Here is a 27376-nt window from a genome sequence, read left to right as displayed (position 1 = left end):
GAGATAACAACAGAAGACGCATATTTGTCAGTGGAAAAATGCTCCAATGACCGACTGTTTTGTGTACAAAGCCGAGCCGGTTCTTCCAATAATCTAATATTTAAATATGACGACACAACACAATTGATTACAGGATCTCAATTTGCGAATGTTAAATATCGAGTTTGTAAAGCTGGGATTGAATATTATTTCAATGTTTGAGTAAATTTAAGTTTTTAAGTTTAAATTTTTTTGAATAAAAAGGTAATCGAATTCTTTTGAAAGAACTTAAAAGAATTCTCAATACTCGTCCGGAACCGGACACTCGTTTTCCAGACACTAGTGTAAAATCTCGTTTCTCGAGGGATATTTTTATGCAAGACTGCAAGCGAAACTCAGAGATCAAAGAGACGAAACAGTGTGTTCAGGTGTGCTGGAGTAGCTTTACTTGACTTCAACAAATCGTTTTTTTTACTGAATTTCATTTGATTTTCGTGAGAACAATTAACAGAATTTTGTTTTTAAAATTTGGGAAATATTTGTGGAATTTATTTAAATTTTCCAATGATTTAGCACAGACACGTTAATATTAGGCATATCTTTGTTGTCTCATTTTTTTCCTAGGACAGCTGCTAAACCAACTTTTGTTTCGAGCGTAACAAACCTATCGCCTGACAATAAAATCTTTAGCACAACAAACAGACAACGCCGAAATCGATAGAACAAGATATTGCAACTAAATTTAATTATTTAAAAATATTTCTTTTTTACATTTTCCTAAAAAAATCATTTCTTACAACGCTAAGCGATCACCCGAATTTGAAAAGCCATATTCTCACATTTAGAGTTTTAGTCGTCCTCAACACATTTACCTTCGTCATCATCAAACATATGTTTTTTCTCACATTTCATATGGATCTTTTTTAATTTGTTTTTCTCTTTTCCTTTGTATGTGCAAATGTAGTATTTGCTATCTTCTTTAGGATCGGCAAAAGTTCCTTCAATTGTGCATTTAAAATCCTTTTTCTTTGACTTAGCTCTACTGTCTTTTTTCGACTCATTTTTTTCTTCTGAATCACTTTTGCTTTCTTTTGTATTGTCTTCGTCATCTTCGTTTTTATTTTCATTTTTACTGTCACCATCTTTATCTTCCTCTGCACTATTATTTGACTGGTGCATGAAACTGTTATCTTCTTGGCCTACATCTGCTTCATTATCAGAGTCTTCAAAGACCATGATCATATGATCGATTACTTTTTCACAGCGTTTACTGACAGGATTAAACATTTCTTCCTTGTTACATTCATGTTGTGTCTGTTGAAACCCACCGAGCAGACTCTTTATGCACCAGTAAAACACTGTCGAATCAAATGGATCTGCGAAAAACCCTTCCTCATTACATTTGAACTTTCTATTATTGCACACTTTCTCGTCTTTTGTGCATTGACCCGATATTGCATCAAAGAAGTGGTTTGCTGGACAAGTGAAGTCATATTTATACATCCCTAGCGCATATATCTTTACACATCGATAATATTTTCTGCAGTCATGAACATGAGGGAAAACTCCTGCAGTACTACATTCCATATCACCGTTCGCTGGAACATCACTTGTGGTTTCAAATATTGGTGGCGTTGTTTTTACTGGAATAGCGCTTGTGCTTTCGGTTAATGGTGGTGATGTTTCAACTGGAATAGAGCTGGTGCTTTCAGTTACTGACGGCGATGTTTCCCCTGAAATAGCGGTTGTGCTTTTGTCATTACAAACTGTATTGTCTTTCGAACATTGACCCGATGTAGCATCAAAGAAGTGGTTTGCTGGACACGTGAAGTCATATTTATACATCCCTAGCCCATATATCTTTATACAGCGATAATATTTCCCGCAGTCATGAACATGAGGGAAAACTCCCTCAGTTGTACATTTCATATCAACTGTCACTGGAGTATCACTTGTGGTTTCAGATATAGACGTAGATGTTTTCACTGGACTAGAACTGTTGCTATCAGTTACTGATGCCGATGTTTCAACTGGAATAGTACTTTCAGTTACTAATGGCGTTGTTTCTATTGGAATAGTGCTTGAGCTGTCAGTTACTGATGGCGATGTTTCGACTGGAATAGTACTTGTGCTTTCAGTTAATGGTGGTGTTGTTTCGATGGGAATAGTGCTTGTTATTTGAGGTACTGATGGCATCGTTTCTACTGGAATTGTGTTTGTGATTTCAGTTATTGGCGGCGATGTTTCGACTGTAATAGTGCTTGAGCTTTCAGTTACTGATGGCGTCGTTTCTACTGAAATAGTGCTAGAGCTTTCAGTTACTGATTGCGTCGTTTCTACTGGAATAGTACTTGTGCTTTCAGTTACTGATGGCGTTGTTTCGATTGGAATAGTGCTTGTGCTTTCAGTTATTGGTGGCGATGTTTCGACTGGAATAGTGTTTGTACTTTCAGTTATTGGTGGCGTCGTTTCAACTGGAATAGTGCTTGAGCTTTCAGTTACTGATGGCGATGTTTCGACTGGAATCGTTATTGTGGTTTGAGTTATTGGTGGTGATGTTTCGAATGGAATAGTGCTTGTGATTTCAGTTACTGATGGCGATGTTTCGACTGGAATCGTGATTGTGGTTTCAGTTACTGATGGCGATGTTTCGACTGGAATAGTACTTATGCTTTCAGTTATTGGTGGCGAAGTTTCGACTGGAATCGTGATTGTGGTTTCAGTTACTGATAGCGTTGTTTCTACTGGAATAGTGCTTGAGCTTTCAGTTACTGATGGCGAAGTTTCGACTGGAATAGTGTTTGCTATTTCAGTTTTTAGAGTCGATGTTTCGACTGGAATTGTGTTTGTGATTTCAGTTATTGGAGGCGATGTTTCGACTGGAATAGTGCTTGTGATTTCAGTTATTGGTGGCGATGTTTCGACTGGAATCGTGATTGTTGTTTCAGTTACTGATGGTGTTGTTTCTACTGGAATAGTGCTTGAGGTTTCAGTTATTGGTGGTGATGCTTCGACTGGAATAGTGCTTGTGCTTTCAGTTACTGATGGCGATGTTTCGACTGGAATAGTGTTTGTGATTTCAGTTATTGGAGGCGATGTTTCGACTGGAATAGTGATTGTGCTTTCAGTTACTGATGGCGATGTTTCGACTGGAATAGTACTTGTGCTTTCAGTTATTGGTGGCGATGTTTCGACTGGAATAGTTGTTGTGATTTGAGTTATTGGAGGCGATGTTTCGACTGGAATAGTGCTTGTGGTTTCAGTTATTGGTGGCGATGTTTCGACTGGAATAGTGCTTGAGCTTTCAGTTACTGATGGCGTCGTTTCTACTGGAATCGTGCTTGTCATTTCTGTTATTGGTGGCGATGTTTCGACTGTAATAGTACTTGTGCTTTCAGTTATTGATGACGTTGTTTCGACTGGAATAGTTGTTGAGCTTTCAGTTACTGATGGCGTCGTTTCTACTGGAATCGTGCTTGTGATTTCTGTTATTGGTGGCGATGTTTCGACTGTAATAGTACTTGTGCTTTCAGTTACTGATGGCGTTGTTTCGATTGCAATAGTGCTTATGCTTTCTGTTATTGGTGGCGATGTTTCGACTGGAATAGTACTTGAGCTTTCAGTTACTGATGGCGATGTTTCGACTGGAATCGTGCTTGTGAGTTCAGTTACTGATGACGATGTTTCGACTGGAATAGTACTTGTGCTTTCAGTTATTGGTGGCGATGTTTCGACTGGAATAGTGCTTGTGCTTTCAGTTATTGGTGGCGATGTTTCGACTGGAATAGTGCTTGAGCTTTCAGTTACTGATGGCGTCGTTTCTACTGGAATCGTGCTTGTGATTTCTGTTATTGGTGGCGATGTTTCGACTGTAATAGTACTTGTGCTTTCAGTTACTGATGGCGTTGTTTCGATTGGAATAGTGCTTGTGCTTTCAGTTATTGGTGGCGATGTTTCGACTGGAATAGTGCTTGAGCTTTCAGTTACTGATGGCGTCGTTTCTACCGGAATCGTGCTTGTGATTTCTGTTATTGGTGTCGATGTTTCAACTCTAATAGTACTTGTGCTTTCAGTTACTGATGGCGTTGTTTCGATTGGAATAGTGCTTGTGCTTTCAGTTATTGGTGGCGATGTTTCGACTGGAATAGTGCTTGAGCTTTCAGTTACTGATGGCGATGTTTCGACTGGAATCGTGCTTGTGATTTCTGTTATTGGTGGCGATGTTTCGACTGGAATAGTGCTTGAGTATTCAGTTACTGATGGCGATGTTTCGACTGGAATCGTGCTTGTGAGTTCAGTTACTGATGACGATGTTTCGACTGGAATAGTACTTGTGCTTTCAGTTATTGGTGGCGATGTTTCGACTGGAATAGTTGTTGTGATTTGAGTTATTGGAGGCGATGTTTCGACTGGAATAGTGCTTGTGCTTTCAGTTATTGGTGGCGATGTTTCGACTGGAATAGTGCTTGAGCTTTCAGTTACTGATGGCGTCGTTTCTACTGGAATCGTGCTTGTGATTTCTGTTATTGGTGGCGATGTTTCGACTGTAATAGTACTTGTGCTTTCAGTTACTGATGGCGTTGTTTCGATTGGAATAGTGCTTGTGCTTTCAGTTATTGGTGGCGATGTTTCGACTGGAATAGTGCTTGTGCTTTCAGTTATTGGTGGCGATGTTTCGACTGGAATAGTGCTTGTGCTTTCAGTTATTGGTGGCGATGTTTCGACTGGAATAGTGCTTGAGCTTTCAGTTACTGATGGCGTCGTTTCTACTGGAATCGTGCTTGTCATTTCTGTTATTGGTGGCGATGTTTCGACTGTAATAGTACTTGTACTTTCAGTTACTGATGGCGTTGTTTCGATTGGAATAGTGCTTGTGCTTTCAGTTATTGGTTGCGATGTTTCGACTGGAATAGTACTTGAGCTTTCAGTTACTGATGGCGATGTTTCGACTGGAATCGTGCTTGTGAGTTCAGTTACTGATGACGATGTTTCGACTGGAATAGTACTTGGGCTTTCAGTTATTGGTGGCGATGTTTCGACTGGAATAGTTGTTGTGATTTGAGTTATTGGAGGCGATGTTTCGACTGGAATAGTGCTTGTGGTTTCAGTTATTGGTGGCGATGTTTCGACTGGAATAGTGCTTGAGCTTTCAGTTACTGATGGCGTCGTATCTACTGGAATCGTGCTTGTGATTTCTGTTATTGGTGGCGATGTTTCGACTGTAATAGTACTTGTGCTTTCAGTTACTGATGGCGTTGTTTCGATTGGAATAGTGCTTGTGCTTTCAGTTATTGGTGGCGATGTTTCGACTGGAATAGTGCTTGTGCTTTCAGTTATTGGTGGCGATGTTTCGACTGGAATAGTGCTTGTGCTTTCAGTTATTGGTGGCGATGTTTCGACTGGAATCGTGCTTGTGAGTTCAGTTACTGATGGCGATGTTTCGACTGGAATAGTACTTGTGCTTTCAGTTACTGGTGGCGATGTTTCGACTGGAATAGTTGTTGTGATTTGAGTTATTGGAGGCGATGTTTCGACTGGAATAGTGTTTGTGATTTCAGTTATTGTAGGCGATGTTTCGACTGGAATAGTGATTGTGCTTTCAGTTACTGATGGCGATGTTTCGACTGGAATAGTACTTGTGCTTTCAGTTATTGGTTGCGATGTTTCGACTGGAATAGTTGTTGAGCTTTCAGTTACTGATGGCGTCGTTTCTACTGGAATCGTGCTTGTGATTTCTGTTATTGGTGGCGATATTTCGACTGGAATAGTACTTGAGCTTTCAGTTACTGATGGCGATGTTTCGACTGGAATCGTGCTTGTGAGTTCAGTTACTGATGACGATGTTTCGACTGGAATAGTACTTGTGCTTTCAGTTATTGGTGGCGATGTTTCGACTGGAATAGTTGTTGTGATTTGAGTTATTGGAGGCGATGTTTCGACTGGAATAGTGCTTGTGCTTTCAGTTATTGGTGGCGATGTTTCGACTGGAATAGTGCTTGAGCTTTCAGTTACTGATGGCGTCGTTTCTACTGGAATCGTGCTTGTGATTTCTGTTATTGGTGGCGATGTTTCGACTGTAATAGTACTTGTGCTTTCAGTTACTGATGGCGTTGTTTCGATTGGAATAGTGCTTGTGCTTTCAGTTATTGGTGGCGATGTTTCGACTTTAATAGTGCTTGTGCTTTCAGTTATTGGTGGCGATGTTTCGACTGGAATCGTGCTTGTGAGTTCAGTTACTGATGGCGATGTTTCGACTGGAATAGTACTTGTGCTTTCAGTTACTGGTGGCGATGTTTCGACTGGAATAGTTGTTGTTATTTGAGTTATTGGAGACGATGTTTCGACTGGAATAGTGCTTGAGCTTTCAGTTACTGATGGCGTCGTTTCTACTGGAATCGTGCTTGTGATTTCTGTTATTGGTGGCGATGTTTCGACTGTAATAGTACTTGTGCTTTCAGTTACTGATGGCGTTGTTTCGATTGGAATAGTGCTTGTGCTTTCAGTTATTGGTGGCGATGTTTCGACTGGAATAGTGCTTGAGCTTTCAGTTACTGATGGCAATGTTTCGACTGGAATAGTGCTTGAGCTTTCAGTTACTGATGGCGATGTTTCGACTGGAATCGTTATTGTGGTTTGAGTTATTGGTGGTGATGTTTCGACTGGAATAGTGCTTGTGATTTCAGTTACTGATGGCGATGTTTCGACTGGAATAGTGCTTGAGCTTTCAGTTACTGATGGCGATGTTTCGACTGGAATCGTGATTGTGGTTTGAGTTATTGGAGGCGATGTTTCGACTGGAATAGTACTTGAGCTTTCAGTTATTGGTGGCGATGTTTCGACTGGAATCGTGCTTGTGATTTCAGTTACTGATGGCGATGTTTCGACTGGAATAGTGTTTGTGATTTCAGTTATTGGTGGCGATGTTTCGACTGGAATAGTTGTTGTGATTTGAGTTATTGGAGGCGATGTTTCGACTGGAATAGTGCTTGTGATTTCAGTTACTGATGGCGATGTTTCGACTGGAATCGTGATTGTGGTTTCAGTTATTGGAGGCGATGTTTCGACTAGAATAGTGCTTGTGCTTTCAGTTATTGGTGGCGATGTTTCGACTGGAATAGTGCTTGAGCTTTCAGTTACTGATGGCGTCGTTTCTACCGGAATCGTGCTTGTGATTTCTGTTATTGGTGTCGATGTTTCAACTGTAATAGTACTTGTGCTTTCAGTTACTGATGGCGTTGTTTCGATTGGAATAATGCTTGTGCTTTCAGTTATTGGTGGCGATGTTTCGACTGGAATAGTGCTTGAGCTTTCAGTTACTGATGGCGATGTTTCGACTGGAATCGTGCTTGTGATTTCAGTTACTGATGGCGATGTTTCGACTGGAATAGTACTTGTGCTTTCAGTTATTGGTGACGATGTTTCGACTGGAATAGTTGTTGTGATTTGAGTTATTGGAGGCGATGTTTCGACTGGAATCGTGCTTGTGATTTCAGTTACTGATGGCGATGTTTCGACTGGAATCGTGATTGTGGTTTCAGTTATTGGAGGCGATGTTTCGACTAGAATAGTGCTTGTGCTTTCAGTTATTGGTGGCGATGTTTCGACTGGAATAGTGCTTGAGCTTTCAGTTACTGATGGCGTCGTTTCTACTGGAATCGTGCTTGTGATTTCTGTTATTGGTGTCGATGTTTCAACTGTAATAGTACTTGTGCTTTCAGTTACTGATGGCGTTGTTTCGATTGGAATAATGCTTGTGCTTTCAGTTATTGGTGGCGATGTTTCGACTGGAATAGTGCTTGAGCTTTCAGTTACTGATGGCGATGTTTCGACTGGAATCGTGCTTGTGATTTCAGTTACTGATGGCGATGTTTCGACTGGAATAGTACTTGTGCTTTCAGTTATTGGCGACGATGTTTCGACTGGAATAGTTGTTGTGATTTGAGTTATTGGAGGCGATGTTTCGACTGGAATAGTGCTTGTGGTTTCAGTTACTGATGGCGATGTTTCGACTGGAATCCTGATTGTGGTTTCAGTTATTGGTGGTGATGTTTCGACTGGAATTGTGCTTGTGATTTCAGTTACTGATGGCGATGTTTCGACTGGAATCGTGATTGTGGTTTCAGTTACTGATGGCGTTGTTTCTACTGGAATAGTGCTTGAGCTTTCAGTTACTGATGGCGATGTTTCTACTGGAATGGTGATTGTGCTTTCAGTTACTGATAGCGTCGTTTCGACTGGAATAGTACTTGTGCTTTCAGTTACTGATGGCGTTGTTTCGATTGGGATCGTACTTGTGCTTTCAGTTGCTGATGGCGTTGTTTCGATTGGGATAGTGCTTGAGCTTTCAGTTACTGATGGCGTCGTTTCTACCGGAATCGTGCTTGTGATTTCTGTTATTGGTGTCGATGTTTCAACTCTAATAGTACTTGTGCTTTCAGTTACTGATGGCGTTGTTTCGATTGGAATAGTGCTTGTGCTTTCAGTTATTGGTGGCGATGTTTCGACTGGAATAGTGCTTGAGCTTTCAGTTACTGATGGCGATGTTTCGACTGGAATCGTGCTTGTGATTTCTGTTATTGGTGGCGATGTTTCGACTGGAATAGTGCTTGAGTATTCAGTTACTGATGGCGATGTTTCGACTGGAATCGTGCTTGTGAGTTCAGTTACTGATGACGATGTTTCGACTGGAATAGTACTTGTGCTTTCAGTTATTGGTGGCGATGTTTCGACTGGAATAGTTGTTGTGATTTGAGTTATTGGAGGCGATGTTTCGACTGGAATAGTGCTTGTGCTTTCAGTTATTGGTGGCGATGTTTCGACTGGAATAGTGCTTGAGCTTTCAGTTACTGATGGCGTCGTTTCTACTGGAATCGTGCTTGTGATTTCTGTTATTGGTGGCGATGTTTCGACTGTAATAGTACTTGTGCTTTCAGTTACTGATGGCGTTGTTTCGATTGGAATAGTGCTTGTGCTTTCAGTTATTGGTGGCGATGTTTCGACTGGAATAGTGCTTGTGCTTTCAGTTATTGGTGGCGATGTTTCGACTGGAATAGTGCTTGTGCTTTCAGTTATTGGTGGCGATGTTTCGACTGGAATAGTGCTTGAGCTTTCAGTTACTGATGGCGTCGTTTCTACTGGAATCGTGCTTGTCATTTCTGTTATTGGTGGCGATGTTTCGACTGTAATAGTACTTGTACTTTCAGTTACTGATGGCGTTGTTTCGATTGGAATAGTGCTTGTGCTTTCAGTTATTGGTTGCGATGTTTCGACTGGAATAGTACTTGAGCTTTCAGTTACTGATGGCGATGTTTCGACTGGAATCGTGCTTGTGAGTTCAGTTACTGATGACGATGTTTCGACTGGAATAGTACTTGGGCTTTCAGTTATTGGTGGCGATGTTTCGACTGGAATAGTTGTTGTGATTTGAGTTATTGGAGGCGATGTTTCGACTGGAATAGTGCTTGTGGTTTCAGTTATTGGTGGCGATGTTTCGACTGGAATAGTGCTTGAGCTTTCAGTTACTGATGGCGTCGTATCTACTGGAATCGTGCTTGTGATTTCTGTTATTGGTGGCGATGTTTCGACTGTAATAGTACTTGTGCTTTCAGTTACTGATGGCGTTGTTTCGATTGGAATAGTGCTTGTGCTTTCAGTTATTGGTGGCGATGTTTCGACTGGAATAGTGCTTGTGCTTTCAGTTATTGGTGGCGATGTTTCGACTGGAATAGTGCTTGTGCTTTCAGTTATTGGTGGCGATGTTTCGACTGGAATCGTGCTTGTGAGTTCAGTTACTGATGGCGATGTTTCGACTGGAATAGTACTTGTGCTTTCAGTTACTGGTGGCGATGTTTCGACTGGAATAGTTGTTGTGATTTGAGTTATTGGAGGCGATGTTTCGACTGGAATAGTGTTTGTGATTTCAGTTATTGTAGGCGATGTTTCGACTGGAATAGTGATTGTGCTTTCAGTTACTGATGGCGATGTTTCGACTGGAATAGTACTTGTGCTTTCAGTTATTGGTTGCGATGTTTCGACTGGAATAGTTGTTGAGCTTTCAGTTACTGATGGCGTCGTTTCTACTGGAATCGTGCTTGTGATTTCTGTTATTGGTGGCGATGTTTCGACTGGAATAGTACTTGAGCTTTCAGTTACTGATGGCGATGTTTCGACTGGAATCGTGCTTGTGAGTTCAGTTACTGATGACGATGTTTCGACTGGAATAGTACTTGTGCTTTCAGTTATTGGTGGCGATGTTTCGACTGGAATAGTTGTTGTGATTTGAGTTATTGGAGGCGATGTTTCGACTGGAATAGTGCTTGTGCTTTCAGTTATTGGTGGCGATGTTTCGACTGGAATAGTGCTTGAGCTTTCAGTTACTGATGGCGTCGTTTCTACTGGAATCGTGCTTGTGATTTCTGTTATTGGTGGCGATGTTTCGACTGTAATAGTACTTGTGCTTTCAGTTACTGATGGCGTTGTTTCGATTGGAATAGTGCTTGTGCTTTCAGTTATTGGTGGCGATGTTTCGACTTTAATAGTGCTTGTGCTTTCAGTTATTGGTGGCGATGTTTCGACTGGAATCGTGCTTGTGAGTTCAGTTACTGATGGCGATGTTTCGACTGGAATAGTACTTGTGCTTTCAGTTACTGGTGGCGATGTTTCGACTGGAATAGTTGTTGTTATTTGAGTTATTGGAGACGATGTTTCGACTGGAATAGTGCTTGAGCTTTCAGTTACTGATGGCGTCGTTTCTACTGGAATCGTGCTTGTGATTTCTGTTATTGGTGGCGATGTTTCGACTGTAATAGTACTTGTGCTTTCAGTTACTGATGGCGTTGTTTCGATTGGAATAGTGCTTGTGCTTTCAGTTATTGGTGGCGATGTTTCGACTGGAATAGTGCTTGAGCTTTCAGTTACTGATGGCAATGTTTCGACTGGAATAGTGCTTGAGCTTTCAGTTACTGATGGCGATGTTTCGACTGGAATCGTTATTGTGGTTTGAGTTATTGGTGGTGATGTTTCGACTGGAATAGTGCTTGTGATTTCAGTTACTGATGGCGATGTTTCGACTGGAATAGTGCTTGAGCTTTCAGTTACTGATGGCGATGTTTCGACTGGAATCGTGATTGTGGTTTGAGTTATTGGAGGCGATGTTTCGACTGGAATAGTACTTGAGCTTTCAGTTATTGGTGGCGATGTTTCGACTGGAATCGTGCTTGTGATTTCAGTTACTGATGGCGATGTTTCGACTGGAATAGTGTTTGTGATTTCAGTTATTGGTGGCGATGTTTCGACTGGAATAGTTGTTGTGATTTGAGTTATTGGAGGCGATGTTTCGACTGGAATAGTGCTTGTGATTTCAGTTACTGATGGCGATGTTTCGACTGGAATCGTGATTGTGGTTTCAGTTATTGGAGGCGATGTTTCGACTAGAATAGTGCTTGTGCTTTCAGTTATTGGTGGCGATGTTTCGACTGGAATAGTGCTTGAGCTTTCAGTTACTGATGGCGTCGTTTCTACCGGAATCGTGCTTGTGATTTCTGTTATTGGTGTCGATGTTTCAACTGTAATAGTACTTGTGCTTTCAGTTACTGATGGCGTTGTTTCGATTGGAATAATGCTTGTGCTTTCAGTTATTGGTGGCGATGTTTCGACTGGAATAGTGCTTGAGCTTTCAGTTACTGATGGCGATGTTTCGACTGGAATCGTGCTTGTGATTTCAGTTACTGATGGCGATGTTTCGACTGGAATAGTACTTGTGCTTTCAGTTATTGGTGACGATGTTTCGACTGGAATAGTTGTTGTGATTTGAGTTATTGGAGGCGATGTTTCGACTGGAATCGTGCTTGTGATTTCAGTTACTGATGGCGATGTTTCGACTGGAATCGTGATTGTGGTTTCAGTTATTGGAGGCGATGTTTCGACTAGAATAGTGCTTGTGCTTTCAGTTATTGGTGGCGATGTTTCGACTGGAATAGTGCTTGAGCTTTCAGTTACTGATGGCGTCGTTTCTACTGGAATCGTGCTTGTGATTTCTGTTATTGGTGTCGATGTTTCAACTGTAATAGTACTTGTGCTTTCAGTTACTGATGGCGTTGTTTCGATTGGAATAATGCTTGTGCTTTCAGTTATTGGTGGCGATGTTTCGACTGGAATAGTGCTTGAGCTTTCAGTTACTGATGGCGATGTTTCGACTGGAATCGTGCTTGTGATTTCAGTTACTGATGGCGATGTTTCGACTGGAATAGTACTTGTGCTTTCAGTTATTGGCGACGATGTTTCGACTGGAATAGTTGTTGTGATTTGAGTTATTGGAGGCGATGTTTCGACTGGAATAGTGCTTGTGGTTTCAGTTACTGATGGCGATGTTTCGACTGGAATCCTGATTGTGGTTTCAGTTATTGGTGGTGATGTTTCGACTGGAATTGTGCTTGTGATTTCAGTTACTGATGGCGATGTTTCGACTGGAATCGTGATTGTGGTTTCAGTTACTGATGGCGTTGTTTCTACTGGAATAGTGCTTGAGCTTTCAGTTACTGATGGCGATGTTTCTACTGGAATGGTGATTGTGCTTTCAGTTACTGATAGCGTCGTTTCGACTGGAATAGTACTTGTGCTTTCAGTTACTGATGGCGTTGTTTCGATTGGGATCGTACTTGTGCTTTCAGTTGCTGATGGCGTTGTTTCGATTGGGATAGTGCTTGTGATTTCAGTTGCTGATGGCGTCGTTTCTACTGGTATAGTGCTTGAGCTTTCAGTTATTGGTGCGGATGTTTCTGTTGATGATAAAGTCTAAATTTTAGAATAAAAAATAAGCAGTATATATTTATTTAGCATTAACTCTAATAATTATAATGTGGACGTGTGATAATTTTTATTTTCCACTGCCAACACTCTCTCTAGCAAACAAACTCTCAGCTCTATGTGTCAAATTCACACATTATTTCTTTGTACTCTATAAACACTTCTACATTTTGACTGACTACGCTTTAATGTATATTTAAGTTCCAAATTCTACTTGATTCTTTCACCACCTTAATAAAAGTAGTTTAATTGCTACTGAGGGATTGCCACTGCTAAAAAAGTAGTATAATTTTCAGGATTTGTAGGAATGACCAAGAAAACTAACTGAGTGCACTAAATTTATGCAATTCGTTCTAGAAAATGTCAGTTATTTGTTGCTTTTATTATTTTTCTTACCACTTATTATTGTAGTTTCAGTTGGGGATATCGGTCCCGATGTTGTTTGACTAGGTGGCGGTTGTGATGTGGTGATGGCTGGATCAGTTTCCGAAGAACATTCGAATTGTTGAGAATTGTCGCAGAATAGTGGTCCAAAACATTCTTGCGCTTCATTGCCATACGTTTGAGTTTGACCATTATGGTAAACATCAAAGCAAAGTAGGAATTGTTTTGAGTTGATACAATAAAAGTCTTTTCCCTTACAATCGATGGGTGTTGTGATCTGATTTTGAATTGGTACAGCTTGTATATTTGCAAGATGCTACAAATCGAAACATTTTCTTAGTTAGGAAATTGAGTTTTTCTAATAGTCCACTAATTGTATTGCTTCTCAAAATTTATCTTTTAATCGTTTTAATCACCTCTTGCATACGTTATCGCACAATCAAGTATTAAAATGTTGGATAATTCAAATAACACACGAAAGTCCAACCTTCACACATACAACAGCAGCAAAATTAATGATCAATTAATTGGTTTGATATCATAATTTAATACCAGGCAGGAGCACTCGGAAAAAATACTTTCAAATAGTCCTTTTTCCCATTAAGATTGTGTGCACCTCAGTCTTATGCATTTAAGTTACTAATCATTTCCAACCAAAATCGAATTCCTATTTATATGAAGTTAGATGGTATTGAAAGTTGTTTCGCAATGAAAGAGAATTGTTGTACGCGCTTAAACTTTCAATTTTAACACAGACCTTCGGATATGAATCTCTTACATGTCCGGAAAATAAAGTTTCTGACTAATTTCAAAAGGCACGAGTAAAATGAAGAAAATTAACAAATTTGTTTCCTTAGAAAATTGAATATAAACCGAAAAAAATAATTAGAACGCACTCGTTTGATTTCGATTTAATTTCTAAAATCATCGATTACAGTTTATCCAATACATGTGTGAACGGGTTATCGTTGTTGCTCACAAAATAAAAATTAATTGTCAATTACCAAAATTATCGTGGTTAATAATAAAATTCGAGTTTCCATGTTGAATTTCGTTTCGTTACTGAGCTTTTCTCTGGTTAAAGCTCATGCATTATATCACGGTACATTGAGGGACTCTTATCACTTATCTTATTTTTTCTTGACAAACAATAAGAATGCACATGAAACAAATCACCTAGAATTAAGATAATAATAAAGGCAAGATTCGTCGTTTGCTGATAAATGATTTGATTGTGATGTTTATTTGCTATTAATGTGTTTTGTCACCGACCGACAAAGTTAAGTTTTTCCGGAAAAAGATTTTGATTTTAAAGGATGTTGACATGTTTGGAGTGATTGTTGAAAATCTCAATGAAATAACAGGTAGAGGTAGATCGGGAGTGCATGAACATGTAAAATAGACTTTGTCATTCAGTTGTGATATATTTTGTTGTGCAGGCGAGCAGTAAACATTTTTCGCACACATTTTGAAAATAATGTCTGTGTGGATAGAGCAAGATAACTCGTTGTAGATAATGTTGTATTGATATTCCAACATCTCAATATTTTACAATGTCTAGCAAAAATTTATGAAGCGACGGTATAGAAAGCTATGCCTTCTTGGAAATAGGAGCAATGTACCAGTTGCTTTCCGACTTATGGAGAGTCCACATTACAAACTCAAATAATAAGTACCTAGGATTTCACGGTTTTTATGACTGCATCACACAAAGCAAATGAGTTCCACAACAACAAGGATAGGTGTAATCTTACCACGTCTAGATTTTTTTATGACCTTGTGACTTTCGTTTAAACAAATCCATTTTCTACCAAATGCTAAATGTCTCGACTAGGCCGTTCAAGCGAAATATTAGTTTTAATGTTTTTAATCATAATATTCAATAGAGAGTTTGCGCAAATGACGTTTATGCTATTCGCCTAGCCGGTTGGCCTGTAGAGGCGCCACATTTTTTTATAGTACTTCAATCTCACTGTACTATTTTTTTTTTGTTACAACTTCACATTGATTCATTCCCATGAAAAGTCACAGCAGTGAAGTTTGCTCATGAAAAAATAATTAAGTGACAGCAGTCTTTTTATGAAGAAAAGTACTAAATTGTAATAGATTTTATAACATACGCTCGATGTTCGGATGTCAAAATTACTTAACTAGAAGAATAATTCAAAAATTACACTTCAGGTCTATGTTGTTGTCTCGTTTTCGCTTATGTAATAAAATAGAGTACACACTCGGCAAGCCTCGACTTCTTCGTGACAAGTGTTTAATATATATTACCCTTATTTTCTAAACTCCATTCTCCTATAACTGAACTTATAAATCCGAATATATAAGTTATATGTCAGTCACTTATAAGTTATAAATATAGCAAATGCTTAATAAACGTATATCTATCTATCTATCACGTGGTTATGGGTTGGACCATATAAAGTAACAAATCTTCAGTAACCAATGTAAATTCGATTCAAGAATCCTAAAAATCCATAAAAGTGCTGTAGTCATGCGCTTTGAACGAGGAATTTACTTTATCCGCCGAAACCTGCAAAATTGGGAAATAAAATATTTTCATTTATTCTTCCTTATTTGACCTCAGAAGCTGATCTCATGCAACACATCTCTTCGATAGAAAAATTAGGATCCTAAGATGTATCTTCTTAGAATGGTTAGTCAAGAAGAAATTTCAGCAAGTCTATTTCTGTGGGTTTCAGGTTTCTGTGGGTTGATAATAAAGAAAAATGAATAAGTCAATGGGGCTTCTGAAACAGGCAATCTGTAGTCTACTCCACGGGGGGCGCCGACTTCTAAGGACAACCGAGGCTCGGGCACCACCACTCGAATGATGAGCACCACTACATCTTTCCAGTTTTACTTGAAAGAGCACCACTACTCCCAGATTCGCTTGTTGTATGAGCACCACTACTCCCAACCACAAGTCGGCGTCCCTGGGTGTCAGTCACATTTGTCAGTGACCTAGCCTGTACCTTCAGAACTTTGTATAGTATAAGTAAATGCAAAAAGCTTTGAGAATTTGATAATCTAATGTTAAGAACTCTTGGCAATCTCTGGAACTCGAAGCTTTACATTGAAAGTATCGGAAAGTACTTTTTCTGCAGTCAACCTTGTATCCAATTTTTCTTTCAATTGTTAGCAAAAAGAGCAAATTTGCAACATTTATTTACCACCCAAATGTTCTGTTTAATCAGCTTAACTTAATTTATCGATAAGATAAAATTAGAAAACTGTGACGACAACAACATTGAAAATGTACAGCTCTACTATGCGATGGATGGGACAATTAACTCAGCTAACAAAAACAAACCGAAAATGTCTTGTATGCGATAATGAGTAATATTTACTGTGATGTTATAATGACGCCTTTAACACAAATTTTACATGCTTCTGCACCGAAAACTGGTTATTTCATCAATGAAGCATTTGTTTCGGTGCCCCCAGCATGATAAATAATATTGTACGTTGCTCGGCCGAAAACTAAAAGTCACGTTTTCGCGTTCTTATTGACCTCAGCTTTGCCTCGGATGCACAAAATTCACGCGAAAATTCGTCTTTTCTGTACTTTTGACGGAAAGATATTAGTTATTTACATATCGATTGAGTAGGCCGAAAGAGTTACGTATTAAGTTTTGTATGCTTGCTAAGAGGACCGAAAGTAAAGAAATGTCAGTTCAAGGGGCGAAAGCGAGAGCTTTCGCCCCGCGAATTGACAGCTTTACTTTCGGTCCTCTTAGCAAGCATACAATAGTATTTTTCATGTGTCGGGGCCGAAAATGAGGGAGTTTCGATATTTTTCTCAGGTTTTCGACCCCTTACATGAAATAGTTATTTGTGTATCTGTTTTGGACTTGCCTAAAAACAATCGTCCAAAACAGATACACAAATAACTATTGCATAACAAGGGGCGAAAGTAAAAAAAAATCAAACGTGTGAAGTTTGCAGCCCGCGCCGCAGGCAAGGGCGGCAATCACACGATTTTAATTTTTTTACTTTTGTCCCGAGTGATGCATACTATTATTTATGCCAAATACTGCGGAAGATTTGTATTTTTGGTCCGAAACAAAACATAATTTTAATTAAACTTTAAATTAGGGGGCTACCATCGGCGGCAAAGTTTAATGACGCTAGTATGGCATATTTTACATCGTTGTAGATTTCGATTGGGCGTGCTGCCACCCATGTGATCAGAGTCTTTTGTCTCTTTTACGTTTCCTTTTTACTGTTTTATTTCTAGGATTTTGCAAGCGAGTTGGTGTGACTATCCGGTGCGTGTTAATGTGAGTCAATTTAGTTTTTATTTAATTTTTGTTCTTTTTTTTGTTTATTTTCTTCTACTGTAACCAAACTCTAACGTCTACTTTCCGTCTATATTGTTCGTTTTTGACACGACTTTTTCTCTTTTTATATATGTCGTTTAATTAATTTGTAAATTTGCTATTTTTTGTTTTTCGCGCAGAACATTTGTTTGAAATTGAAACTGTTGAGTTATCAACAAAATTTGCCGTAGAAACACCAAAATGCCGAAAAGCGCGGGGTCCAGGGGCAGCAGCCCCCTGGTATAAAAATAAAAATAATTTAACAAATGAAATTACTGTAAACATACATTCACTTGCTCACAAAACATTTAGCTATCGTCAACACAACACTACACTCAATGCGTACTTTCAATCAAGTGAACATGTGTTTTCGAGACATGTGAGGAACAGAATCGTTTTATATTTAACTCGTGGCAATGAAGCCAGCAGGAAAGGGCGCAAAGAGAAACCTATCACAAATCGAAACGAAATCGCTTTCAATTTGCCGACAATATTTTTTACAAAAGTGGATAGTAACCTCTTTGCAATTTCTCTTGTCGATCAGAAATGACTTGGGCTAAAGCAGTACTTACATTTGTACTCGCAATTATTCAACGAATTCACTGAGCTATGGTTCAAACTAACGCATCAAACATGTTTATCTAAGATTACATGCTTTAGTGAAGCTCTTACTTTTCACAGCCAGCAATCTTGCAAACATATCACAAATATAGAAGTAATTTAAGGTGATTCATACAAATATTTTGTTTAATCTATTACCCATTTTTGATATACAAAAAACTCTGTTAAGGCCAGTTCATGGTCGCATATATCACAAAAATCTATGCGAGTATGAACTGGCCTTAACCAGAGATTTTTTTTGGGTAAAAGTAAGAATATGTCTGCGAATTTTGAGGATAGTTTTCTTCTCTTGTTTGCCGGTCATACTGAAGCAAGAAATTCTTCGCAACAATATCTCGAAAATGTCGTATTTCGACGGTTTTGTTTAATCTCAATCTAAATAAGTTGATTTAAAATAACGTCCAAAAATGATCACAGTCAATCATTAGTTATGGCTAATTGAAATTTCGCGAAAAAGTTTTATATAAATGTCCACTATTTCAACTGAAATGAAATTGTCGACACCTTCCCAATTAATCTGATGTGATATTGCCGGAAATTTTACAGCTGATTTATTATCTTTATATGACCTGTTGTTACATAGTTGATTTGATGATCATCAATAAAATGAGCAATCACAATCCTGCACAATAAAAATTTTTCGTACTCATTAGGTACTCTGAGTATATTTGATATATTTACCATCCGGTATACGTTATGCTACCTGCATCATTTATCAATTCACAGTGCAGGTATACAGCGCATTGTTTATTAAGTTAATTGTGTCTATAACTCAATGCATGTGATCGAGTGTACAATGATACGAAGATAAGAAATTCAAAATCGCATCAACAAAATGATGTTCAGACTGACGACGCGAGAAAGTCGTATAGTATTCAAAGTTGGAATCCACAATGCAAACAAATAAAAAAGATAAATAATTTTTATTGCAAATACTTAATTTCTTGTTCCATTCATCTATATTTTATGACTGAACAGAACAGATTATGTTTTATTGTTTTCCATTTGCAAGGTGATGTCAGAGCGATAAGTCTGAAATCATCGAAAGCATTTAAATTTTCTCAGTATATAGGAATGTTCGTAGAAGTTGCGTATCAACTTTAGTTTTTGCGGGAAAATAGCAGACAGATTTCTTCTAAGCTAATCATTGTAAATATTTTGGAAGAAATTCATTTTCCTTTGAAATATTCAACTTCAATAGTTTAGTGACAATAAACAAAAACAATTCTCTTGAATTCTATAATTCTTCTATTTCGAATAATGAAAAAAACAAAGAGGTCAATCCACGCCATTGATCGTATAAATTTATACGTCAGAGAGAGCTTTTTTCTCCTTTGTTACGATCTGTCAGTTTTTCTATTTTGCTATTTAGTATGGAAATGAAAACTAAAATTGAGATATCTTTGCTGTTTTAAGTGGTTTTTCATATTTTTTTTTTGACCAAAATGTTTTAAAATGTGTTTCGAATCGATTGACATTAACAGATTGTGTGAAAATATTTTTTTCTATTTTATTATTTTGTTAATGTCAATCGATTCCAAACACACTTTAAAACATTTTGGTCCAAAAAAATATGAAAAACCACTTAAAACAGCAAAGATATCTCAATTTTAGTTTTCATTTCCATACTAAATCGCAAAATAGATAACTGACAGATCGTAACAAAGGAGAAAAAAGCTCTCTCTGACATATAAGTTTATACGAATAATGGCGTAGATTATCATTTCGTTGATAAGAATCTCTCCCCTTATTTGACTTACGCCTTATGTCACAGTTAGATCCCTTCCTAGAGAGAGAGAGAGAGAGAGAGAGAGAGAGAGAGAGAGAGAGAGAGAGAGAGCATTTAACTCAAATGATTGCTGATGAAACCAATGAATTGAAGCTTATTTGACTTACGCCTTATGTCACAGTTAGATCCCTTCCTAGAGAGAGAGAGAGCATTTAACTCAAATGATTACTGATGAAACCAATAAATTGAAGCGATTTTCTGAAAATGTTTATTTTGACGAATTGGATTATGATCCGCGCCTTCGGCAAACACCAACTCGTCGAAATAAACATTTGGACACGGGTGCATAATATTTATTACAAACTTATTTCCAAAGTAAATGAGTTTTCTAGTGACGCAGGGAGAAAAACAAATTTTCAAAAGTATGCGAATTGAAAAACAAATCGATAATGAATCCAAATTTATTGATGACTTTTATTGTAATATTACGTATACATTGTTCACAACAATCAATGTCAGTTTATTCGCAACCAAACACAACATTCCGTCGATTTTGAACAATCTGTTGCACTAGCGCCCAAATGTCGTATATTTTTCGGACAACAATTAATACACTCCCCACCCAAATCTCTACATTTCGTACCCTTTATTGTTGGCTTGAAGCTGTGTTCAGACAGGGCCAGTCCCGATTCCACCGTTAACATATCGACGATAATAAATGAAATAACTGTTGCAATGATCGTGCGTCGCATTTTGTTATTTGAATTCAATAATGATAAACGTTAAGAGTTAAAGGATGTATACATTTAAATACGGAATTACCAACGAAACAGTTCTTATTTATATGAAACTGCTGTTCCGGAACAAATCAATTGTGCCGATTAGCAGGTAGTATGTCGCTGCTGACATATTTTAGAAGTGCATTATACCCTGACAAGTGACTAATTATTATTTGTACCTTAATTGAGATCACAACGTATTAAGATACTCTCTTTGTTCAGCTTTGTGTACAACGAGCTGCGCTGCGACAGTTTTCGTCTACTTCCTATTAGTATTAAAAAATGTTTTTGATTACATTTTTGTACAAAGAGAAGTGATAAAAAGTAGCTAAATGGAACTTTTGCGCAATATTTGTGAAGATTTGTGAAGAACACATCGTATGCGCAAAATGTGCGTAGGCACAAGTTAGCAACAATATTTTATGTACAGGAGTGGGATCTACATTTTTCCAAACGTCACTTTTAAGCACTAGTGCGCAAAAGTATATATATATATATATATGAAAATCCATTTACTCACTACTTTGATCTAATCGCATTACTGTACATACAATAGACTAAACAATAATATTGTTGCTAAAAATTTTCCGTCAATAATTTGATTGTCTTGAAGTCAGACGTTTGTGTTAATTAAGTTCGAATCTGCCTATAGTCAGGTTTCAACCTTTGAACTGGCGATCTTGCCAACTGGCAATTTGCATTTTAATCCCCATTTTTAATTTCCACGTTTAATCCCACGAGAGATTATTTTCTTCGCAACAACGGTTCAAAATAAGCTATGTTAGGATTAAGAACCAATTGTAGAAGTGGTCGTCGACAGTCGCAAATGAAATTTTCATTTCAGCGTACAGTAAAAGAGAAACGTCAAAAGTTAGGGTCCAAAATATTAAAATTTAATTCCACTTCTATTTGGGGATACATTCAAGTTTTCCCTGAGGGAATTTAATTTTAATTTTAAAAACGATTCGGTCGCGTACTATTAATCCCAAAAAGATTTACATATAGGCAATGAAAGTAAATGGATAGGTATGGCCAAACGTTCAATTTTGTTCTAGCCGGAGCACATACGGATTTGCATGGGGCCACCTCAAACGAACTCATTTATAGTGCAAATTTCCACTATAAATGAGTTCGTTTGAGGTGGCGCCATGCAAATCCGTATGTGCTCCGACTTGTATGGACTGGCCATACCTACTTATCTACTTTCATTGCATATAGGTCCATATTTTTATAAGTGCATGTGCGTTATGACCTTTGACGAAAAATTCCATCACGTTCTGAAATACTGACATGCTAACCAGAAGTTAGAATGCAACCGAAAGTTGTACTTTACCTCACTGAGTTGAGAAAAATAAACTTCGATCTTCAAGTTTCGAAATTTTCGCGCCTAGAACTAGTTGTTTTCGAAATTAAAAATCTTTTTCCATCGACGCAGTATCCCCCGAAGTATCAACTTCTGACATTTTATACAAATTTTTGCATTGCACGTAAACTTCAAATAATTCTGTTGTGATCGTTGCGATCTTTGAAATAAAACAGTTTTTGTAAAACTAAAAAAAAAAATATAAATTCTCCTGTGATGGCAGATGAAAATTATCGTAAAGTGTCAGCGTTCCGTTGCTGTTTGTGTCCACATCCCAAAAAACCGAACAGTGAAAATTTACTCGACTCAAAACTACTTCGATGCCAAAATTGCAAACTAATTTCGTACTGCGGTTTGGACCATCAGAAAAACCACTGGCCAGCACACAAAGAATTTTGCAGAGCCATAGCATCGATAACGAGTGAAATGAAGGTGAAACATATTATCGATATCAACGGAAGTGCAGCAGAATTAACGGCGCTACAACTCCGCGAAGTCAAGTTTATGATCCAGACCCTGATGGTGGTGAAACTCCATCGAGAGCTCACTGAAGGAGAACGAGAACTCATTTGGTTTCCACGAATCTGTAGCTTTTGTAACAGTCATGAGGGTGCGCTGATGCCATGTCCTGAATGTTTTGCAGTCGGTTATTGTTGTGAAGAACACCGAGTGGAAGATATGGACACCCATTTAAGAATATGCGCAGAACTTCACCTGTGCTACAACTTCAGCTTAGGTATGACCTATATGAGTGCATTACTTAGCGATTATCACACATCCGCTTTCAGACGAGCTTCCTGAAGATGAAGTTCAATTCATACCCGTTCCAGCAACAGATGTTTCTTTTCCAAAGGATTTGTTTGAAATGCACAGAATGTCGACAGCTTTTCTGAACAAAGGTGAAAATTCTTTTGTTGTCTAGTCGGCCAGATCTTTGTTATTTCATGTTTTCAGACCATACCCAAGACTTCCTAGGTGTCACATATCCAACCACATCAAAGGAGTACCAAAATTTTGCAAACATTTGCAATCTGTCCAATGTAGCCACCGTATTGCATGCACTGAACCAAATTCAAGACTACAAGTCGATGGTCACATCAATACTGACCATTCACATTGTTGGTGCCAACACAGAAATAGCGCTATTTACGCGCTACGAGTGCTGGCTGTTATTCTATTGGCTTCCAACTATTTTTTACATAAATTTGGTATTCATCGGACCAGAATTGCCAACGAAAAATGGTTTCACCGAAATTTCATACAAATCCAACCGAAAAAAGACCGTCAAGGTGACGTACAAAAAAATGAAATACGAAGAATTTGCAACGACTATCGACACGGAACCCGACTTGATTGTGAGCTTGAATTGTGGATTTGCGGAACATGAAAACGGGCAGAATAATCCGTGGAGAGAGGCCATTGCTGTTATGTTAAAATATTCTAACACTCCGATTGTGTTTACGTCGTATACGAAAACGGAAGCGATTGCTGACATGAAAGTCGTGAGAAAAGTTGCTGATGAGGCTGATTGTAAATTCAAAATTATTTGTGACGGAGAGTTAAATCTATTTAGAGACAATCGTCCTTTGCGGAATTTTATTGGATATAAGACTGATGCTATTTATTATTACAATGGGTATTTGAGTGTGATATTGACGCATAAGGACGAAATAAATTTCTAAATAAAATTCAAATTGCTATTTAGCCTTCCTAATCACTATTAAAATTTGCGGTCGCCGAATCTCGAATCCTTTACTGCGTTTGGTTTCAGTTGATAATCAGACTTATACAAGAATGAATGACCGAAATAATAGGACATTGGCATTAACCAGGCCTCTCACACCTCCAAATTTCCTTATTTTTCCTTATTTTTATAGAAACCTCCTTATTCCTTCTTATTTTATTGAAAATCCTTTTTTTTCGCGAATTTCATCGACGGAAATCAAAATTAAGAAAAAAAATTCGCTACTCGGCAAAAATAATAATTTTTATTATTTCACACGCTTAAATTATATAATAATTCGTTTAAGATGTGACACAAAGAATTCTAATAAAAAGGTGGTTTCGTAGCTCATGATCGTTCCAACATGACTGGTTTAACATATATTTTTGTGGTTCCACGCCGCCTCTCGGCTCGAGAGTCTCGAGTAGAACTATTTGATTTAACATGTAAATCACCCTTAACATTGTCTCAGACATGCGTCTTTATTACAAACAATTCAAGGTTTTAGCCTTATTTACACTTAGAGGGATTTTTTTGAAAGTGGACCAGGCTCCGTCGGAGCTATTTTTTCTAGGCGGTTTGTTCATATGCCCAGATAGCCCTTGGCCCCAATAGTCCAAAACCGCTGTCGTTTAATTTTCATATTTGCGTCTTGGCTGGTGATGAAGGTGCAAAAGTCGAAAAAAGGGTGTTTTTATACGTGATTTACTGCCGCTACAGACAATGGACACACATGTGTGGCGGCTCGTTGGATGGGTACTGGCCAGGAGAACCGGGGCAAGCATAGATATCTTACATGTTCTGTGCCATTGTTCGAAAATAACAAAAATATTGTATCAGTCAAAAGCCGTAAATTTTGATGAACTTCAAAAGGTGATATCTCGCACCTGGAGAATGTTTATGGTTAGATCATTGGATGCAAACATCAAAAACAGCATAATTCGTGTATTTTCTAAAATCAATATTTTGCTTTCGAGTGAAGGAAGACATTTGCTCTATACCGAAAAAAGTATCCTGAAACCTTTCACTTCTATGGCAATTGAGGTATAATTGTAGAGCTGGGTTAAGCCTCTATCAGGGCAACCACTGATCTGTATAACAACAGTCACCAGGTAGAAAATATCATCTAATAAAGCTCATCAAAATTTCCGGCCTTTGACTGATACATACTTTTTGTTATTTTTGAATAGTGCTTGAGTACACATTTGATATCTGTCTTTGCCCCGGGTCTCCTGGACAGTACCTATCCAACGAGCCGCCACACATGTGTGTCCATCGTCTGCAGCGGCAGTAAATCACGTATAAAAAACACCCTTTTTCGACTTTTGTACCTTCACCACCAGCCAAGACGCAAGCACGAAAATTAAACGACTGCGGTTTTGGACTATTGGGACCAAGGGCTATCTGGGCATAAGAACAAACTGTCGCAAAAAATAGCTCCGACGGAGCCTGGTCCACTTTCAAAAAAATCCCTCTTACTTCTTTCAAATTTATACTTTTATACTTTCTCCAATTTATTATTTTTTCGAAATTCGAACAGGATAACAAACAAAATCTTTAACGAGATCTAAATCTAACGCAGCAAGTTTTAAACTTGACGGTGGGTTCAAGTAAGAATTCACGCAGTAAGTACGTCAAAATAAACAGCGATGCGTTTTATTTTGAATTTTGAAGCGCACGCAGTGATAATTGGTAAAGCTAAGCCCAAAATATTCAAATAATCATCGTGATAAAAGTGAATTTTACGAAACAACTTTACAAAAACGATACGTTTTATTTTAAAGTTGAGGCGGAATTCCGATGTTAATTGCTGTATCTTACAATAATTTCGATTTTTATCGAAAAAAATCTCCTCATTTTTCCTTAATTTCAACTAACAATTTCCTTATTTCTCCTTATTTTTGTGCTAAAACCTCCTTAATTCCTTAATAAGGAGTCCAAATTTAGAGTGACAGGCCTGTCATTAACAAATGAAGCAGTTCTTTATGTTGTATCACTTTTCTACAGAGACCTTCATGCGAAAGAGAGGGGAAATTCGTTATAACTTTTGACATAAAAGACAGTTTGAGCATATGACGTATAAAACTTATTAATCAGCTTACGGCTGCTAGGAATTTCGCGCCGCGTCATTCACAATAACTGACAAAATGACACATTTCGTAAAAGGAAAATGTCACTTTGTGGGTTATTGTGAATCGCACGGCGCGAAATTCCTCAACATCCTTGGAAGTTGTAGGTCACATCTTCATACATGAAGTTCAGGAAGGTTACTTCATAACTCATAACTTGACTTATAAATTATACGTCATTTCGATGGTTACAACTTGCAACGCGGCGTCTGTGTGCAATGTCTAATGATCGAATTATATTGCACTAGTGCAATAAAGGATTTGTAAAGCCTTTTTGTATTAGAGGTCCAATTATACGACATGATGGTGGCGGTACTCTTTGATATTCTTTATTGCATACAACGTTATGTGCAACTCGAATTTAGATACTTTTGTTTTCCTTAGGGTCGAATGTGCCGTATTTTCTCAAAAAAAGACAGGAAAATAAGTTTCAATTTTCGTCACTGCGTTGATAAAATAACTATTATGCAACCGAGCGTTGTATAAAGGTTTTTATCGCAATAGATTTGTCCGAGGCAAACCAAAGTTGAAAAATATCGTTTGTGATAAAAACCAGCATAGAGCAGAAGTTGCATACAACGTTTTATGTAACGATCTTGACACTTTCAACATTTTACTCAGCGTTTAAATATAAAAAAAACTACGAAATAGTTTTTTACATAACTAAGGGATAAAAACATAAAAAGTAGAATTTTCGTGGGAATTTTGTTGATCCGAGGCGAAGCCGATGTCAATAAACACACGAAAACGAGACTTTTCGTTTTTATCCTGAGTTACGTAATGGATTTACATGCTGAGAGCGTCGAAAGAAGTGCTTGAAACATGAAAAACGGTTTTCGACTCATGTAGCATGCAAATTATCAACAACCTCTAATGAACAAATATTTCATTTGTTTCGCTTTCAGACTTCATCCTTGTACTATCATAGTACACACTGTACTTACTCTGTCTATACTGAGAAAAGATTCACATTGACAAATCAACTGGAACACCTTATAACTAGCTCTGTTATTGAGAAAAAGACAAATTTTTGTTTTCATCCTTGCTTGCAGCCGGTAGGTTAACCTTTCAGTTCTTTTGATCAAATTTTTAAAAGGATGAATGACATGTGTAATTTCTATCATTAAAAGTAGCTCGAAAAAGCCCTTTCGGACGCTGTATGTAGAATATTTGTAAAGGGCATTGAATTTGATTTTTGCTTTCTCACGAGGGGAAAGTTTGTATCCAGAGCCGAAGGCGAGTGAGTAAGCAAACTTTTCCACAAACACTTATTATATTTTGTTCAAAAACGTGAGGTAAAAAATAAACAGCCCTTCGTTCATCGCCCGAATACCCATAGCCAGTCTGTATTATGCGGTATACAAATGGATAAATTGGGAGTTGTACCCACATATACCCACATGAATGAAATCAGATGTGCGATTGACGACACTTATTTTCTTATATTATCCATAAATATCTTGGCACTTGTGACAAGGTTTTATCAAGCAACTTACCCCTCTTGAATACCGATGTTTACCGGTTGATTGATTGATAA

General features: G+C 38.0%; 2 protein-coding genes across 3 annotated transcripts; one reads left to right on the top strand and one right to left on the bottom strand.

Annotated features, from left to right (window-relative positions):
- Positions 1-709: 709 nt before the first annotated feature.
- LOC119076975 (mucin-2-like) lies at positions 710-14247 on the bottom strand. 2 transcript variants are annotated; one of them, XM_037184069.1, is made up of 4 exons: positions 14172-14247; positions 13180-13483; positions 3681-12755; positions 710-3275 (listed from the first exon to the last, which is right to left on the bottom strand). In XM_037184069.1, the coding sequence occupies exons 1-4, from the start codon at positions 14208-14210 to the stop codon at positions 829-831; spliced, it is 11865 nt and encodes a 3954-aa protein (XP_037039964.1). In that variant the 5' UTR covers positions 14211-14247; the 3' UTR covers positions 710-828. The 2 variants fall into 2 exon arrangements, with proteins under 2 accessions (XP_037039964.1, XP_037039963.1); XM_037184068.1 differs by having other exon boundaries at positions 710-12755.
- A 7840-nt stretch (positions 14248-22087) lies between these two features.
- LOC119076981 lies at positions 22088-23679 on the top strand. Its single transcript, XM_037184084.1, has 3 exons — positions 22088-22723; positions 22776-22886; positions 22942-23679. Exons 1-3 carry the CDS (start codon positions 22204-22206, stop codon positions 23667-23669), a joined length of 1359 nt encoding a protein of 452 aa, XP_037039979.1. The 5' UTR covers positions 22088-22203; the 3' UTR covers positions 23670-23679.
- Positions 23680-27376: the final 3697 nt, after the last annotated feature.

This window comes from Bradysia coprophila, unplaced genomic scaffold, assembly GCF_014529535.1.
Source record: "Bradysia coprophila strain Holo2 unplaced genomic scaffold, BU_Bcop_v1 contig_232, whole genome shotgun sequence".
Classification (NCBI taxonomy): Eukaryota; Metazoa; Arthropoda; class Insecta; order Diptera; family Sciaridae; genus Bradysia; species Bradysia coprophila.
This window is presented reverse-complemented; position numbering and strand designations above follow the sequence as displayed.

Excerpts from the sequence above, each read along its gene's own strand:
- LOC119076975 (XM_037184068.1), bottom strand. The coding sequence starts at position 14,210 with ATGGAAACTCGAATTTTATTATTAACCACGATAATTTTG. Across the intron at positions 13,484-14,171 it reads TATTAACCACGATAATTTTG|CATCTTGCAAATATACAAGC; the intron begins GTAATTGACAAT and ends TTCGATTTGTAG. Across the intron at positions 12,756-13,179 it reads TGAAACTACAATAATAAGTG|AAACATCCGCACCAATAACT; the intron begins GTAAGAAAAATA and ends TATCATCAACAG.
- LOC119076981 (XM_037184084.1), top strand. The coding sequence starts at position 22,204 with ATGGCAGATGAAAATTATCGTAAAGTGTCAGCGTTCCGTTGCTGTTTG. Across the intron at positions 22,724-22,775 it reads GTGCTACAACTTCAGCTTAG|ACGAGCTTCCTGAAGATGAA; the intron begins GTATGACCTATA and ends ATCCGCTTTCAG. Across the intron at positions 22,887-22,941 it reads GACAGCTTTTCTGAACAAAG|ACCATACCCAAGACTTCCTA; the intron begins GTGAAAATTCTT and ends TCATGTTTTCAG.